This window comes from Bombus pyrosoma, linkage group LG7 (genome assembly GCF_014825855.1).
Source record: "Bombus pyrosoma isolate SC7728 linkage group LG7, ASM1482585v1, whole genome shotgun sequence".
Taxonomy (NCBI): Eukaryota; Metazoa; Arthropoda; class Insecta; order Hymenoptera; family Apidae; genus Bombus; species Bombus pyrosoma.
This window is the reverse complement of record NC_057776.1, coordinates 14,493,331-14,511,221: the sequence shown is the minus strand read 5'-3', so window position 1 is coordinate 14,511,221 and position 17,891 is coordinate 14,493,331. Positions and strand designations below refer to the sequence as shown.

Genomic DNA, 17,891 nt, shown 5'->3' with positions numbered 1-17,891 from the left:
TTCTTGGATAGATGACATCGTCTTCGATGTTAGATGTTCTTATCTCGAATGAAATCGCCTTAAAAACTATCATTCTCTAGGGTAATTCATCGACATGGCTAGTAATTTAATGAGACTCTCTATAAAGCGAGAATATTCCTTTTCGTTATTCTCCATAGGTAGGATTAATTATCAAACAGAAAAGCTGTAAATGCCAATTAAAGTTTGAAGAAATTGAAATATTTAACTGTCTTTCAATGGCGATTGTAGTGTCACAAATCATAAGTCTACATAATTTTACAAAATTAATTAATTAATTTTGAAATTATATTCTTATAATAATTAGATATTTCCAAGTCAACCATATTAGTTACTGCTATATATTCTTTTCCGTTAGGTATATACAATATATCTTAAAATGTTACGCCGAGATTTCTTGTTACTTGCTAACTTTATGCTTTTATAACTATAACTTCGTTCTTCCAAGTCAGCAAGACTTAAACGGAAAAATCAATATATACGTTTCAGCATAAAATTAGTGTACGTAATTCATTTGCTTGCAGATTTAAATAAAACCACTTCCTTATTCAGAAAGAATTATAGTTGAATTTTCTGAATGTTCAATGTAATAATTGCTCAGATTGTGCTGCGGTCAAAAAAGCATGATAGTTATATTATTGGACAAGGCTATTATTGGACAGTTATATTATTGGCGTACTACTTTTACTCTATTATTAAGTATAATAGTATTAAGCAATACATTAGCGTCCTCAGAGCAGTTATTCTATTTGTACGTAGCATCGAAATTAATTTGGTTTGAAAAAATGTTATTTTATTTTATCTTTTCTTGATAGCAAAGTATAAACAAAGACAAGAAATTACTGAAACTGTTAATTTAGTTAATTGTAAGACCGTAATGAAATCAAAACATAATTCAGAGCATACGTATCGTTAATACTAGAATTCTATTTTATTGATATTAATATTTGTTACATAATAGTATAGTTATGTAATAGCGCATTAAATTTGTTATGTAATATGTATTAGAACGTTCACAATTATTAGGGCTATCGCGAAATTATTATTACCGTTATATTTAGCACAATCTCATACAATACATTTATTTTATAAATTCCACAGGTACTTCAATAAATTTTAATACATTTTTTACACATAGTTTGAACACTCCTTATACATTTTCTATGAACGCTGCAAACAGTCATTTATATTAAAAGAAATAGCTCTAAAACTATTAGCCCTTAAGCTATTTTCCAAAATATTTCGGTATTCGCACAGAATAGCATTTTTCTTTGATGCGATTCCCCATTACAAAATCGTACGTGAGAAATTGAAAGTTGGTTCCTGCTATTTTTACCTTTAACGATCATTATCAGTGGGCTAGTCCACTTAAAAGCAACATGTACTTCGGCCCAAAGAACAGTCGTTTTCGAGTTACCGTTACGCAAGCAACTCTTCCAGTCATCAGTGGAAATAAACGATTACATATTATCAATATCTTCATCTATCTGCATAATCAAAGACGAAAAAAAAGACAAAGTAGTATGTTACTTGATTTTTATTAGTAATAATCTATTACTAGCAATATTCCAGTCGACGCATATATGTGACACGTGTAGTGTTATAGCACACAATTCTGAAGGTACAACAAATACTCGCTATAATAAATCGATTATACTATAATAATGAAGTTATAATACAATAAATTCCAACTACAGTGTGTCGATAGAAAGATCGTAAACAGATAAAGCTGACAACAAAGAAAGTACGAGGCACCTTTTAAAATGGGTTCTGTGCTAACCTATTTTCTCGGCAATCCAGACGATGACGTTTTAGATCCGAAACTTGGTTTGACTAATAAAGAAAAGAGACTTATAAGAGAAACATGGGGTGTATTGCGTGCTAATTCGGTAAAAGTTGGCGTAGATATTATGATAAGGTAAGATAATGTATATAAATACGTATTGCATCATTTTTTTTTTTTTGGCGCTAATTATGCAATGTTATAACATTTTGCAATACTTGTTAGAGTCGAAATTTGATCACTGTGTTAACGATAAGATAAAATATTGATCGTTGAAATATTTATACTACCATATAAGAGATAATGTGATACAATTTTAATATGGAAACTCTTGTCCGATGAAGCGTGTGTCACGTATAGGTATACGGGATTATTTTGTTTCAGTTACTTTAAAAGATTTCCTCAGCATCATAGAGCTTTCCCTCCGTTTAAGGATATTCCGGCAGATGATTTAGTAGGTAATAAAAAGTTTCACGCTCATTGTCAGGGTATTATGAGTACATTGAACGATGCGATCGATGCTTTGGATGATATTGACTTGATGGATGCGATATTGCATACCACTGGCAAGAGACATGGACGACGTGGTCAGGGCAGACAAGAGTTTATTGTAAGTCTGTCTTATTTTTAACTACTACATGTCCGATTAAGCTTTTTATTCTTAATCTTGTTAACGTTACTTGTGTAACTTATGAATTCCCTCATTAATAATTTATTTATTAAATGTAATTGGTGAAGTAGTTGTCGTATTATTATTAAATAACATAGAGATTGACAATAACGTAGAATAAATTAAATTTTGAGGATGATAAAATAATTAAAATTATTCAAACAATTATTATCTTTGTGTAGAGTGTCCGTGTACTAAGATCAAAAACACAAATTTTTTTTTTTCTTAATTTACCTCTTGTACTTTTTAATAAACGCATGATATAGTGCAATGTATTATAAATATTCCTCTTGAGCTATACGTGTACCTTAATTCTAGCTCCAAATATATCGCCGTTCAATATTGCGAAAATATTTCTCTTGCAATGTTATCATTATGTATCAGATATAAAAACTCGATTAGATTAATTGCGCAAATTGATAGTCGTCGATGTTCCTTCGGTAGAGACAAAACTTTAAAGTCATCATTTATCGCTGAATATCGTATGACATCATTATCGCTATACGTATACGTAACAGCAAAGGTATGGATGATCAATAGAAGATGATAAAACCAATCACAATTTGATTTATTCATCGATATCAGTATTTTTTGTTAAAATATTAATTTTGAGTTTGATTGACTTTTATCTTTGTCACATAGGATGAGATAATATAGAATAATTACTCCTTTTTTGATATAATAATTCTTCTTTCTTCTAAGTATATTCCACATTTTGCTTTTTTTTAAGTATGCAAGCAATTAACTATTAAAAACAAATTAGTCTATCGCCACATCGAAAAATTGTAGAATATCATTACTATTAACTGTAAGAAATGGGAGGAAAATATCAGACCCTACAATCCGCGCTATCGTTCACTAAGACTGCCACTTTAAATGCATTGAAACTGAAATGACGCTGACGAAACATTTTTCTACAAGGTCAAAACTTGCAACCGGAAGTCTTGGATGGTTTTAACATGCATCAACGATAGCTTGCAGACTTCCGGATATTAAGATGTGACGAGCAAGGTTGTTCGCGTTGATAATGATAGCTTCAAGACCAAGACTGACGTTGTATCGACAACCGAAGTAAGATAGAACGTTAAGCGTTTTCAAATAGAAATAATTCAATATCGATTATTTCTTCAATCATTTAATATTTAATATTAATATATTAATTTAATATTTTGTTATCGATAATTTTCTAATTATTGGGTACCATATCAATTATTTGATTAGATATCGAAGATTTTTAGGCCGTACAAATCGATAATTGTTGTCAACGAATTTAATACTGCAGAGTGTAAAAGGTGATAGGTTATTGGTAATATCTTTAAGACGAAAGATATTGTCAATAGTCTCGTCAACATTAACATAGCGAGGTTAACGTGTTTCAATCTTCAAGTATTATAGAATTACAGAGTATTGCAATAATTCTTGAATTGTGTTAGTAAATATTGCAGTTTTTTTAGGTAATAACTTAGGTAACTTAGGGTTTAAAGTTTGATATTCTCTTCAAAATGATTAACGATAAGAGCTATTTTTGACCTAATTGTATCTTTTTGTCGTTAGCAAATTTAAAGTTAAAAAAAAAATGAAATGATTGTTATGTATATGCGTCAATATTTTGATAGAAATTCTACTAAAACATTAAACTTAAAAGTGTCTCGAATAGCAAAGCTATTAGAAATTAAATTTATTATACCTCAAAAAGTCAAAAATTGAAATGAGATCATGATTCAGACACAAAAATTTGAATAATACAGAATATCGCCCTTACATTATCTTACGAATGAAATGTTTCGTACATGTTCTATATTATTATTATTTATTACTCGATCGTTACATACTATCATTATGTTACATTTCAGGATTTGAAAGGAGTGGTGTTGGACGCAATGAGGGGCGCGTTTGGATCGAAATTCACCCCCGAGTTGGAAGTCGCTTGGGACAAAGCGATCGATGCCTTATTTTCAAAAATATTCGAAGGCGAAGATATGATATAGCAAGTGTATAACCACTAAACGATTTTTTTAATCAGCATCCGTATCGCTATCGCTATCTGGATGTATATAATCAGTAGCTACATTGCTTGCTTCAGTAGTGTATTTCTTCTTTCTTCTTTCCCTTTGCACTTTATATTCTTCGTCTTCACTTTCCTGCTGCTTTAATTTTCTGTAAATTAAGCACGGATATATAAAGGGTGCATAAAAAAAGTCGGGGAAAAGCTTTAGGAGTATATAATACTCGTGAAAAATCTCTCAATAAATATGGGTTGAAAAACTATCCGTTTCATAGTTATCGCTTAATGTACAAAAGTATAGTATATAAGTAAAACAATAGTCGTGTACACAATTGTATGAAAAAATGTGTCGAAGTGTGTGTTGAATGAACGAGAGGCATATGATTATATACCGTAGAGGTAATGTCTTATTGAGAAAAATATTTCGTAGCATTGAAATTAATAGTTTTTCTACCCATGTTTATTAAGACCTTTTTTTGCTTGTTTTCATGAGTATTACACTATGTCAAAGTATTTTCCCCATTTTTTTTTGCGCATCCTGCATATATATATTTGTGTAAAACGAAACACGAAACAAATGGACAATTTTTGTTATTGGTATCTATAACACGGCAAAAATATGCGGAAAATGATAATCGAATAATAATCGTACTTGTACTTGGTTTTGCGAAAGTGCTGTCTGATCCTTTGCAATACTGTGTAACATATCAGTGTCAGTAGGGTTCCTAGTAGTCCTAATAAGGTTGCCATGAGAATAACATCAATTTGTAGCCAAGGATCTTCTTCTTCATGGCGTTTGAACGATTCAAGCGTTACTGGATGACTGTGAAATTTGAAACGATAAATGCAAATCCACTGGCAATCAAGACTGTTCATGGTTATGATGCTTTTATTTTTAAAGAAACATTACATTTTATTAAATAGATATAGAGGTGATGGCAATTCATATTTTTTATTTGTTGAGGATGATACACTAAAAGTTCAAGATTGTAAAAGAATGTATAATTGATATTCTCAAGTTGATTATAAAATATGAAAATAATTTCGGAATAGTGTCTACTTAAAATAAAGTATAAAACTACATTATGATAGTATTATAGAGAGGATTTTTCTTCGGTCCTACTAAATGGAATTTTTATTTAGATGAAGAAAAGGAACTTAGTATTTGTATTCTGTGAGACTTAAAGCGTGTTTTATTCTATCGAAAGAAAAATTTGTTAAACCGATATGTTATACTCAAACGTTATTTAAACGGTAATAGAAAAATTTCATCAAGATTATTAAGATTAAGTCGTTCATCTTCATACAATTACACGAAACTTACGGCAATTCCGTTTCTTCTTTGACGAGTTCATCGAACGTGTTTACCAGTGCCCTGTCGAGATCTTTCCCTATTTGCACGAACGAGGATTTTCCTAACCAGTCTGCCAGATCATTTCGATTTATTTGACGAAGTCTGTGGGTTAAAATCTCGTGAGTGTTTCCTTTGCCTTCAGCTGGAGAACTATTCCAGTGTAAAAGATGGCGGATGCAAGGGATATCGTCGTCCACGTTACGTTCTTCCTCACAAGATTATCAATAGTATTCAATCAGCCATTAAAAACGAGTTATTATTTTTAATGGAAGTAGTATAACACATATAATATTATTATATTTAGTATAATTATAATACTAATATCGTAATATATAGCAATATAGTAAATATAATAATTAATTAGCATTAGTATTATAATATAATATTAAATATACACAATATGCTGTTTTGGAGTAATCGTTATTGAAGTACTTTTAATTGACTCGAAATGTAATTCAGAATTATCTCGAATTAAAACAAGCAGATAGATTATCGTAAATACGAACGTAGTCATAACTAGATCGCAGATGTTTATGCAAATTTACATCTTTATAAACACGATTAAAGAACTGAAACACAAGCAGAAATTTGTATCACTCGCTAAATATTATAACGAACTAGACTATACTATATCTACTTTGGATATTTTAAATACAGGGTGTCTTATAGCATCGGGGACTTACTTCGGCGATAGATTTTGCACATGAACGATAAAAAGAAATTCGTATACCCCATTGAAAATGCCCTTCTTGCATTCGAACACAAGCCCAGCGACATTTTACCCATTGACCCATTCTTACCCTTCCTGTTTCTCCAGGTTTTGATTTTCTGAAAGCCTTGCTCGATTCTCTCGCGAAGTATTTCGACGCTGTCAACGTCGCAAATTATTCCAACATAAAATTTGCTATAGCTCACAAACGCAATCAAATAAGGCATGCGTTTATACGAACTCTTTTTTATCGTTTTTACGTGTCCGATGTTACACGAGAGTATTTTTGAGTATTATGTACATTCTACGTGATTTCATATACGTACAAAATAAATAAATATTCGCTTCACGATCTAGTTATAACAATCTGCCGACTTGAATCCCACCTAGAAGCAATAGAAAGAATTGAAGAAGTTAGTAAGTAAATCTCGATTAAAATCGAAGCTTATGTTTCTTGACGTGTCTATCAATCTCTTCATTATACCACTCGAGATGGATATACTTCAATTTTCGACTGATTTTACAATTACAATATATTTCTTCCAATAAGAAGAACCGATATGGTCGCTATTGTATTCTATTCGATCATTGACCTATTTACCAGCAGCTGCGAGATTGTTCGGTAGATCGTAAGTAATATAATGAAGCGCAGCTATTAAGCGTCGACACTCGAAAGGATTAAGTCGTGCGGCTAAATATTCCAGCTCGTTTAAATTGACGTCGATCGTGCCGAAGACATCGTATCGCAGTAGAATAACGATGAGGCTTAACCTTGTGGGCCATTTGTGCGTCCTTGATAATTCTTTCATTGCGAGGTCCACGAAACGAAACGTCTCGAAACGGCGACATAAAATGACCGTTCTTTGTTTTGTTTCGCGAGAAATTAACTTCGGCGAATTTCACGGCTGACGGACTTCGACGAGTTTCGAATAAGACGGATCAACTCTGACGAATTTCGGACGATTCGCTCATCATTCGGTAATTTGCAATTGCTGGAGTTATACATGGTCGAATGACAAAATCTATTTTATGAAATAGACACACAGTGACTCATGGAAGTACCTGGATATTTAAAGAAACTTTTTATGGACATACGCGAGTTGTACAAAAAAATTGTGAAATTTGGAATGTACCTGAAAATGGAGAGATATAGAAGTCACAAAATATTTGTTGCAAGTACACATTTCGCAAAGACCGTGAAAGTATTTAAACGGTCAATTATTAATTATATTAGGGAACTACAGTATTTAATGAGATCATCTCTAGCATTAATCGTATATTTAAAACCACCATTGCTGTTGTATGCTAAGTTACTAAGTGCGTGTTTGCAATAAATATCTTGTCGCTTCTACATATATTTTCTAACCAGCTCATATGATCGGTCTTTGTCCTGAACCTTAATACAATCTTTTTCGATCATATGAACGACGATTTTGTGAATTTCTATTGGCTCGGTAAACGTTTTATAGTCCGTGAAACAATATCGTCGCGAAGCAGTTTCTGACATGCCGTATGCCGAAGAGAAAAAGACGCTGCTTGGAGAGGGGGGATCGCATGACCTCGTTATATGTATAGTGGCAGCGATTCTAAACAAAATACAATTCCAACGTAGAAGGTCACCGTTGCGTTGCGAATGGTCGTAAATTGTCTCTGGTTTATAAATATTTTCGACTCCTGCTTCCTTTTGTCATAGGGTAACGTTTCACGAACCTGAATCTTACTCGAGAAATGCTTTTTAAAAATGGTGAAAATCGCATGAAAATCCATCCACTGGTTCTCGAGATCATACTATGCGTATAAATTAGTTTCAAATTTGACCAATAATATAATTACGATCAAAATTCCAACAAATTGCGCGTTGATGAAAACTTGTTATAGTAAATGTTCGTGAGCCAGTGTACGATCGTTGCAAAGATTAATGAGAGCTTTATACAATCCATGCAGAAGCCTTTTCATGTTTATCTTAAATGGTACATTTAATTACGTGTTTCATCTCTTCGGTCTTTTGGTGCTTTTCTTCCGTTTCTTCTTGTAACATCTGTAACAAGCCATCGGCTCTGGTTCTTCCGGTTCCTGTGGTACAGATGGAGGTGGCGCGGTGTTCTGCGTGGCTGTGTGCACCATTTCGTACGACGGAGGTCGTTTCCTTTTTATTCGTGGCTTTCGAATGAAGTAACTTCTAGACACATCCTCTATGTCATCTCCGATCGCGATAAATTTACTGATCAGAAAACAATTATTACTCGATAAGTTCGCTACGTAGAATATCTTCGAATAAGTGGTAAAACTAGAGGAAGAGTAAATCTATATGAAAAAATAAATTCAAAATGTAGAGTGACAATTGTAGTTGCATAGGACTTTTTCATTTTCGAATAAATCCGCATTACGCGTTTATCGAGCATGCACGTCTTTGACTATAATTTGTTCGAATTACTAGAAAATATGCTACTACTATTATTATGTTACTACTTCGTAGTAGCCGCTATTATTATTAGCGATACACGTTTCATTAGTCGTCAGCCAAAAGTTGCAGCTGCAGCAATTAAATTTTGTTTACTGTCTCGTCTCGTTGATCAGACTATATGTTATTACTTTTTAAATGAAAAAAATTTATTTCTTCAACAAGATAGATTATTATCGCTACACTTTGATAAAAACATTGGTTAAGTTTAAAATAATTTGAATAATTTGTTATTAAATTATTAAATATTTACTCGCGTTGAATCGTTTATAATGGTCAAATAGCTCAGTTATCATAATTTTCGGCCTTAACTCTAATAGAATTTTCCTCGTGGTGACGCGTTAACTGTATGAATCAGAATGAGTTAATAAGAAAATTATTTCTGTATTTAAACATTTGAAGATGGAAAATATTCCGATATGCGTTCACAAAAATATTGTAAGCATGGCACAATAATATTGGCAGAACAAAGGCGATCATTTCGAACAATCATTCCATTAACAAAGGAAAAAGATTATTTGTCAAAGAATACTTCTATTTCGTTGTTCATCCTTTGCTATCTAATGCGATAAGTTCAAATGCCAATGTTGATATGTAAGCACGAGTAAGCACGTATGTAGTACAGAATGAAATCGTATTTAACGAAACTTCAGCATCGATCTATTGAGAAGTTAAGCTTGGTATAAGAAAATGATGCTCTACATTTTTCATTTGCTTTTTCATGTTCAGTGGATCGTGAAAGTATTTGAATATTTGTCATAGAAAACTTTGACGTATATGTGTATCGTATGGATTGCGTAAAACATTGTGAAATATTAGCATTTTGATGCGACACGATTCTCATTATCGTACTGCTAAAATTTCAGATCTAAATATGCACGTATACAGAAGTTACAAGTTATTTATTGCAAACATACAAATATATTAGCGTATGGCAATAGCATAGCAATAGCATAGCGTTAACGATCAGGTCTCAGACGTACAATTAGTGTTAAAGATATTCCCATTAAATATTAAGGCTTATTAATATAACGTATAATCGATTGTTTAAATACTTTTGTAATCTTCGTGAAATATATTTGCACTAAATATCTTGCAGCTTCTACGCTACATTTTTAGAACTGTTCCAATCTTTACTACATGATCATGATGGTTATAGGTGTTATTACAGTAATAATTTTCAAAATATCTCGTATAACGCATAATAGATTTATACAAGATTTTTACGAATGTTCTAATAGTTTCTTGGTATTCAGTATTACTTGGTATTGCCCGGAGCGTATCGATTTGAAGAACAAATTAGAATAATTATAATCACCCTTTCTTCTTCTTCCCTCGTATTCTATCGAATAGTTTCATCAGTCTGTTCCTTATAAGTAAAGTACATAAACAAGATACGAGTATGATCGAAGCGAGAACGATGCCTGCGCTGTGCAACGACAGTTTGATAGTAGTACGTCCTGCGAACGATCGTAATACATTAAGATTAAAGAGGAGTTATTACAGCCAAAATGTGACATTTATTACCACTGATCTTCTGAATCATCTGCTCCGAGAGTTGAGGTTCTGTATTACTATCTTTCTCTTTCAGCGTGGCTGTTGTCGCGACTCCTTCGTATTCGCTGAGGAATGTTACAGAATGAAAAAGACAGCGTGATAAAATTAAATGAACGTATGTATATCGTAGTATCGCAAAGGGTATTCTAGGAATGCGCGTAGTATTGTTTCTTGTAGTTTTATCGCCTGCGTCACGAGTATATTTAGAAAAAATTTCGAAATTGTTTATCTGTAACGTGATAAGGACGGAGGACAAAATAAAAGATCTTCCGCGAAGAAAATATTATGGTATTGTTAGAATCGTTTAATTATCTATATATAATAATTATTGTCATATGATACGACGATGGACGATACGATGAAGAATGAAAAATTTAAAAAGACATTATATTCTCAGTTTTAGCATTCTTCCCTATTATGTATATGCCAGCGATTATGAAAATGGCCTAAGTTATATATTCGAGATGTATCGTTTCGAGATATTTAAAGCTTTGCGTTTGATTCTATTTAACGACGCAACAACCAACTCAATGCAGTGGCTCGATATCTACTACTTTGCAAGGATGGTTTCAAATTATTGTAACGTAGGTAGATTTATCGCAAAAATAAACGATAAACTCACTTTTCTTAGATTCTTGAACGTAGGCTATTTTTATAATCATCGGCACCGTATATATATGCGAATTTTTTATGAATATCGATTAGCATTCAGCAAAGAAAAATGATCAAAAAGATACAAATTTTTAAACGAGTATTTTTAAAGAAATTTCTTTTACGATTGAATTTTTTATCTAAAAACAAAATCTAAATACTATTTCCTATATCCTCTAGTTTCCAAAATATTTCAAAAAATATGTTTTCAAATCCTAACTTTGGCAACTGTTTCCATCTATTCCATAGTGAACGATTGTCGATGAAAACAACGAATTGTTCTTTTACTGTGTAAAACTTTCATTGCTGAAGTCTTATTAGCGTTGATCGTACATAGTTTGGCAAGTTATTTGAAAATCTATAATGATATTAGCAAGCTTCTAATTGTTGATGTGAACTCGTTTCTACTATTTACCAATTATCGGTGTTATTCGATAAAAATTCAATTATCTGATAAAATTATATTTCACCGTTATAATCATTTATACGATTATCGCTGTTACATTTTATCATCCATTCTTATTGATCACTGTCACGAATTAATGTTAAATATTAAGAGTCATTCAATTTGAAAATTTCGAAATTGCTATTTGAGGAATTATAATGCATATCTTCTTAAAAACTATGCCTGAGTTATATCTAAAGCTTATTTTGTTCGTTAAACGACGATAACTCACTCCAAATCGTCCGCCTGAGCTTCGCGAATTACTTTCGGTGACTTGGAAGTTTTCATGCTGAGTTCTGCGAGACACGCGATTAAATCCCTCCTTCCGATGCGTTCAAGAAGACTGTTCAAGATCGGATACGTGTTCCTCGTAACCGTTCTTAATTGACAAACCCATTTCACTAGTCTTCGAAAGCAATTTTGTTCTCGAGCTAACTTTTGTATTTGCGCTTCCGATAGTTGAGCTGTTACAATATTTTATAATATCATCCGATACCTTACACACTGTATTTTTAATCGTTTGAAAACCTTACGAATATTAGAAAAGAACTTTTTACAGTAAGTAATACGGACAAATTTAGTAATTGAGTAATCTTGATATTTGCTTATGATATTTGCCAAAATCATATATATCACTTTCACCAGCTATATTTTCCATATTATTGTGTATATGTATAAATATTTCTTGGAAATGTTTTAGCAAATTAATAGAAAAAAAAAATCGACTATGGAACATTTATACGTAATATACGCATAGGCATAAGAAACTTCTGTACATTAGAAGCGATTTATTAGTTGCAATCATACAACAAAAATATTTTATACGTATGAGGTATGTGTTGGGATTGTAATTAATTACATTTAAAAATAAGAGTTACCATTATAATATTTCTATTCCTCGGAAAAATGTATAAAAAGGTATACAGGGTATAGCGTTAATTCGCGAATGTAATATTTACTTACTATTAGAATCTAAGGACACGAGCTTCACACACTCTTCGGGCTTCAAATTTGACGCTAACAGCTGCAATTCTGGTACATCAACCTCGGTAATGATCTTTGCGAAGTAAAAAGCAATACATTGTAATTGTTGACAATCTCAACTGTGTTTGTACATTGTCCTGTATCATAACTGAAGAGTGGGAGTAAAAAAGAGTGTAAGTGCCATTTGAAAAAAATTTTTTCTTTCCTAAAAAAGCTCAGTAAATACGAAGAGAAACGTTATCACCATAATTCGTTTTTAGCATTTCGTATACATTGCACGGTCGGCTTCTTAAATTAGATTGTAAGATGCCATGTGCCAACGAGCTGCTTCCTCGTGCTCGAACGTAAGCATTGCGTCTTTGATTCCGAAAAGACGTTATTATTATTTTCATCACTCGTCGCGGGTACTGGCGATCGTAGCCTTTTTAACATTTAGCCTTTTAACATTTTGGCAAGCAAGACGTTGTTTTCCACAAAATTTTTGTTGTGGGACTTACAGTCTTATTGACTTTCACTCTTCGATCATTGTTTAAGACAAAATTGTCATGTTGATTCGTTTAAGAATAATTATAACAGATAACGAACGATTTGCAGCATTTTGATTCTTCGATGAATATTTGGGAAAACGTTGGATTAACGGCGATAATGAGATCGAAAGAGGATCAGGTTATATAATGAGAATAATCGTTTTGATTATGCTTTACGTAACAATTATTTTCGCATCAACAAAACGAAGATATGAATTCATAAAATTACAAAGTTATTTTATCATTTCAATTAGAATTTTTGTTTGCTTTATAACATGTCTTATTTGAACAATCTACCTAAAAATAAATACAACATACCTGGAGGAAGGAGCAGGTAAGGTTGAGCAGAAGAAGAAACAGTGCATCTTTCAATACGTTTCTTAAATTCATCGAGAGTTTCGACGAATTAACACAGTTTCGTTACATGCTTTACGTTAATTCATTACAGTCTTCGGAAAAGTAATATCGATTGTATGATTTTTATGTTCAAGTCAAATCTTCTCAATATTCTGTAATAAGTAGAATTGATTGGTTAAGATAGCAGAAGGTGTGAGAAATAGCATTATCAAAGAACGAGGCAACACTGAAGTAATAAAAGGGATGGAACCTTAGAAATGATATTTCCTTTAACAGACTATTCAACATAACTGACAATTCTATTTAGTAAAAGAGTGGTACAGAATTGTCCTTAGTTTATTAACTATACAAGAACAGCGACACAGAACAAACATAATACTCTGAAATATTTTTTACATCCAACTTCATGTTTCAAGTTAATGTGTCTCACAAACGCTCATACGTGTGCCATGAATATAGTGTTTAACGTTGCACGATTAAATAATTTGTCAAAGAGATCATCTTTCGAATTGATCCATTAAAACATTTGGGGCTGAAGAAAGATGTCATAGTCGCTTCGTAATCGATAGCATTGAAACGACTATTTTCTCGTCTGACAGCAAAATGTAATTCACCGATTCATAGTGAATTTCACCTGTGGTCATTTTAGAATGAAACTTGTATGCTCGATTTACATTTTGATTGTGGTTTTAGCGGAGAATAAGGTGAGCATCTATGTAGAAGGAGTTTGAGGGGTTTTGGAAGATTTAGCACAAATCAATATCTTATCTTATCATACAATGGAACGCGTTGACGATACACTGATAAGACAGTGTGAAGATAATCAAATGATTTTTCAACTGCACGATATCATGCTCGTGTCCTTTGAGAAATTTTCTTTTCTTAGAAGCCCAACCTGTGATCTTCCCGATATTAGTTCTCTACTCTTATAAAAGCGTGCAAATCTTTTGGAAAAGGGAACAAATATATTAGCAAAATATTAATGCGGAATATTCGATAGTTTCCTTAAAGAGAGTACTATAAAAATTAGTTGCTTTTGAAATGCTTTTGTAATAAATATCCTTTAAAACGAGACTGTGTAAGATAGATGATATTGTTTTACAAGGACAAATTTTTGGTTCGATGTATCGCCAATATAAAAGAAAACGAGCTCGTCTACCTGTCACAGAAATTAAACCCCTTAGAATGTTTGCAACTTATACAAGCTATATACGAAATAACTCCAGTAAGAGCGGAACGTAACGTGAGAAAACACGAGATTCAACGTGATGACTTAAGTCGTATGCCAATTACGTCGAAGGAATGTCTTCTTGACCTTGAACAATGGGACAATGTTTTTCCAAGTAAAACCTAATAAATGGAATTAACTTAAATAATTAACCGATGAAGAATCTGTTATTAAACCGCTATTTTTATAGTATAGTATTCGTTATGTGTATATCGTATGAAACTGTTTTATTCGATTATGCTGTTTTATTATATTTTTTATATTAAAGAAGCGTGGATATGATCCTCTCAGTTTCTATACAATATAACTGGTATTTCTTTAAGTTTGAACACATTCGCGAAAAATATAGTTAATCATCCTTTATACTACAATAACGAAGATTTTAGATATTTAAATTAGAATAACGAATGATGAAACGATAAATAATTCAAATTACGATATACGCGTAATGTTAATACTTTGTTTAAATTTTAAAGAATTCTTAAAAATAAAGTTTAAAAGGAAACGACATAGACAATGAAATTTTTCGTAGCAAATATGATACCTAATGGACGGGCAGCGATGGAAATGACGTTAAGATGGTTAGGACGACCCGATCTGGCAAAGTATGTGAGAGAAAATCCCAGATTGACCAAATCCCTTAACACAGGGGATTACGATACGGCAGATACGTTAGGATTTCTAGGACACGGATTGTCGAGAAGGCATGCTTCAGAAACGGGCAAAAATTTACGCAATCATGCAAAGAGGAAGAAAAAGAAAAAGAGAAAGGAAAAGAAAAAACGTGTGCGTCATGCACATAAAGAATACGATCGAAATACGCAAAACAAAAGAGTTCAAAAGGGAATGGTAGCAGCGGCACATACTGCGCTGTAAGAATTTTCAATTTAATTGTCTTTCTTTAGAATGATTAACCATATAATGAAATAATTGCCAACTATAATTCAGGAAACTATCTTACTTATTCAAGCCAACAAAATTAGTACAATCATTGGCAACAATTTTCTGTCGAAAACTTTCGATTAGTTTCTACTTTCAATCTATTATTTTGCAATTAAATATACTTCGAACGTAATAAATGTTGTTCAAGCTTGTAATTCTCATTTCTTTTAGCGAGGAGAACCATAAATTAAAAAAGAAAGAAAATCATTGCTCAAAGAAGACTATTTCCATCGCGCACACATCGGTCTGGTGTTTACTTTTGTTCATTCTATTCTTTATTATCATTTGCCTTGTCGCTGTTTACATCTATTACAAGCGAAATGTTCCGAAGGCACGCGGTACGCGATTCAAGTAATTATCGTAGAGAAACCTAAGCGTAATCTGATCGTAGATTTTTGTCAACGTACATATTTTCCTTTATTATCAAGTTGATCATTTCCTGATCTAACTGCAACTACAGCAATTTACTTTGTATGTTCTTTTAATTTCGATGTACAAAATTTGTTCATCATTCTTGTATCTTGTATACAATAATCAATTGAGACGAATTAATTTTAGAAAAAGCATACCTATCTATACCAATCTCTTTAAAACATAGAGATAGTTCTGCAAAATAAATAATTTTACATAATGCCATAAATTGATTTAATGTGTGATATTCGGTTAGTTTCAGTATGATATTTTATAAATTCTTTTTATTTGTATATTCGGAATTCAGGTACGTCTGGGACGAAAATAAAAAGGATAAGGATACTTTCACCGATTGCTTGGAATGGAACGACGAAGATGTATGTGCTTGTTCGGATATTGAGGAAGCTTGCACAGGAAAATGTGAAATATATGATCGAAATTATCAAACACATTACGTAGCGGATCATCGAATTTGTACTGACGATTCTATGAAAAGTGTGAGTTGTGTGCATCAACCGAAGAAAGAAGAAAAGAAAAGACAACGGTTCAGCTTCTTTCAGAGAAGCTGTCAGAAAAAGGAAAAGGATCAGGAAAATCGGGATAGGAAGTGCGTAAAAAGGAGGAATCCTGGTACGATAGAATTTGAATATAGGCAGGATGTATCACGATCGTTTATCCTAATAATCTTACTTAAAATAACGTGATGCATCTTGTTATAGAGTTATTAGTAACAATTCCTTTCATTCTGAATCAAGGAAAATTTTGGAGAACGTAGCCGCGAAGAAATGTGAAAAAATACCGCAAATTGTTCAAAAAGACCAATGTAAATGTTGTAGATGTACGTTGAATTCTAAAGGTAAATAGAATACGATTTTTATATTTAAACTCGTATTATGTATATCGTTATATTCAAGTTACGTGTGTACAGACAGAATATTACGTGAGAAGAGAGAAATACGCAAGTGGAAAGCAAGGAGAAAGAAGGAAGAAAAGAGAAGGAAGAAAGAAGAATCAAAGAGAGCAAAACAACTCTCAAATGTATGTTTCAAAGAGACATGTAAATAAATTACTATTGCATTTGTTATTTGAGTGCTTTAAATATTACTTAAGAACAAATATTTAAAATAGTCGAGGGGGGAAAAAGGAGGAAATAAGAAAATTTATTAGAGTAACATCATAGAAATATTAAGATTCGATTAAATAATAAAAATTAATGAAAGTAAAAATTTAGTATCACTACGCTAATATATTTTATTCCAGTATTAATACTATTATATAATGTGTATTATTGCAGAAGTTAAACTATGTATAAATAATAGTCTATTAATCGTTAATCAGTTTTTGAGATTGTGATATTGATGGTTACTATCGTCTTTACCAAAAATACTGTTGTAGCAAATAGCATCTGTATAGGTAAGAGATAAAATTAAATTTTCTTAAAGAACGATAAGAGATAATATATTTAATACTGCAAAACCGTAAATCAAACTTTACTTTTCACGCGCTGTGGAGCATTTGTAAATGCACATTTAATATTTTAATTAATTATTCATAACATTTTGAAGAAAAATAGGCATTAATTAGTTAATTTCATTATTAAGTCATTCCAAATAATTTAGACATGATATATTCAGGAAAATTTGTTTCATATCTTTTTAAATAAATTTCATTACAAATTACGGTTGGTGAGCAAATAAATTATGAAAAACAGACTTATTTTGCAAGAGATGTATTCGTTATTAGTTGTACATACACGTGTTTCTCATTTCCTTTATTTTATTTTCAATAT

General features: G+C 31.9%; 4 protein-coding genes across 9 annotated transcripts; 2 read left to right on the top strand and 2 right to left on the bottom strand.

Moving 5' to 3' along the window:
• Nucleotides 1-37: 37 nt before the first annotated feature.
• LOC122569144 (cytoglobin-2-like) lies at nucleotides 38-4,553 on the top strand. The gene is made up of 4 exons (XM_043729718.1): nucleotides 38-1,639; nucleotides 1,716-1,936; nucleotides 2,186-2,411; nucleotides 4,325-4,553. The coding sequence occupies exons 2-4, from the start codon at nucleotides 1,782-1,784 to the stop codon at nucleotides 4,457-4,459; spliced, it is 516 nt and encodes a 171-aa protein (XP_043585653.1). The 5' UTR covers nucleotides 38-1,639; nucleotides 1,716-1,781; the 3' UTR covers nucleotides 4,460-4,553.
• On the bottom strand, nucleotides 4,263-7,352 carry LOC122569140. Its single transcript, XM_043729706.1, has 4 exons — nucleotides 7,141-7,352; nucleotides 5,801-6,035; nucleotides 5,129-5,299; nucleotides 4,263-4,628 (listed from the first exon to the last, which is right to left on the bottom strand). The coding sequence occupies exons 1-4, from the start codon at nucleotides 7,346-7,348 to the stop codon at nucleotides 4,487-4,489; spliced, it is 756 nt and encodes a 251-aa protein (XP_043585641.1). The 5' UTR covers nucleotides 7,349-7,352; the 3' UTR covers nucleotides 4,263-4,486.
• On the bottom strand, nucleotides 5,801-12,296 carry LOC122569142. Its single transcript, XM_043729714.1, has 5 exons — nucleotides 11,886-12,296; nucleotides 10,528-10,622; nucleotides 10,319-10,460; nucleotides 8,524-8,760; nucleotides 5,801-5,932 (listed from the first exon to the last, which is right to left on the bottom strand). Exons 1-4 carry the CDS (start codon nucleotides 11,939-11,941, stop codon nucleotides 8,529-8,531), a joined length of 525 nt encoding a protein of 174 aa, XP_043585649.1. The 5' UTR covers nucleotides 11,942-12,296; the 3' UTR covers nucleotides 5,801-5,932; nucleotides 8,524-8,528.
• LOC122569136 (glutamic acid-rich protein-like) lies at nucleotides 11,125-17,804 on the top strand. 6 transcript variants are annotated; one of them, XM_043729700.1, is made up of 7 exons: nucleotides 11,125-11,141; nucleotides 12,354-12,485; nucleotides 12,623-12,702; nucleotides 15,282-15,621; nucleotides 16,410-16,709; nucleotides 16,858-16,958; nucleotides 17,031-17,804. In XM_043729700.1, the coding sequence occupies exons 4-7, from the start codon at nucleotides 15,287-15,289 to the stop codon at nucleotides 17,165-17,167; spliced, it is 873 nt and encodes a 290-aa protein (XP_043585635.1). In that variant the 5' UTR covers nucleotides 11,125-11,141; nucleotides 12,354-12,485; nucleotides 12,623-12,702; nucleotides 15,282-15,286; the 3' UTR covers nucleotides 17,168-17,804. The 6 variants fall into 6 exon arrangements, 4 of the variants coding, with proteins under 4 accessions (XP_043585635.1, XP_043585634.1, XP_043585631.1 ...); XR_006317339.1 differs by having other exon boundaries at nucleotides 12,354-14,864; nucleotides 16,410-16,732; nucleotides 17,031-17,167; XR_006317338.1 differs by having other exon boundaries at nucleotides 12,354-14,864; nucleotides 16,410-16,732; nucleotides 16,822-16,958; nucleotides 17,031-17,167.
• Nucleotides 17,805-17,891: the final 87 nt, after the last annotated feature.

Coding starts and splice junctions, on each gene's coding strand:
- LOC122569144 (XM_043729718.1), top strand. CDS start 1,782: ATGGGTTCTGTGCTAACCTATTTTCTCGGCAATCCAGACGATGACGTT. Junction 1,937..2,185: donor GGCGTAGATATTATGATAAG/GTAAGATAATGT, acceptor ATTTTGTTTCAG/TTACTTTAAAAGATTTCCTC. Junction 2,412..4,324: donor AGGGCAGACAAGAGTTTATT/GTAAGTCTGTCT, acceptor GTTACATTTCAG/GATTTGAAAGGAGTGGTGTT.
- LOC122569142 (XM_043729714.1), bottom strand. CDS start 11,941: ATGAAAACTTCCAAGTCACCGAAAGTAATTCGCGAAGCTCAGGCGGAC. Junction 10,461..10,527: donor GATGATTCAGAAGATCAGTG/GTAATAAATGTC, acceptor GATCGTTCGCAG/GACGTACTACTATCAAACTG. Junction 8,761..10,318: donor CGAGGGAAGAAGAAGAAAGG/GTGATTATAATT, acceptor TTTTCTGATCAG/TAAATTTATCGCGATCGGAG.
- LOC122569140 (XM_043729706.1), bottom strand. CDS start 7,348: ATGAAAGAATTATCAAGGACGCACAAATGGCCCACAAGGTTAAGCCTC. Junction 5,300..5,800: donor AAAGAAGAAACGGAATTGCC/GTAAGTTTCGTG, acceptor CAAATTTCACAG/TCATCCAGTAACGCTTGAAT. Junction 4,629..5,128: donor TTTCGCAAAACCAAGTACAA/GTACGATTATTA, acceptor CTTAATTTACAG/AAAATTAAAGCAGCAGGAAA.
- LOC122569136 (XM_043729696.1), top strand. CDS start 14,609: ATGATATTGTTTTACAAGGACAAATTTTTGGTTCGATGTATCGCCAAT. Junction 15,622..16,409: donor GCAGCGGCACATACTGCGCT/GTAAGAATTTTC, acceptor TTCGGAATTCAG/GTACGTCTGGGACGAAAATA. Junction 16,710..16,857: donor CAGGAAAATCGGGATAGGAA/GTGCGTAAAAAG, acceptor TTCTGAATCAAG/GAAAATTTTGGAGAACGTAG.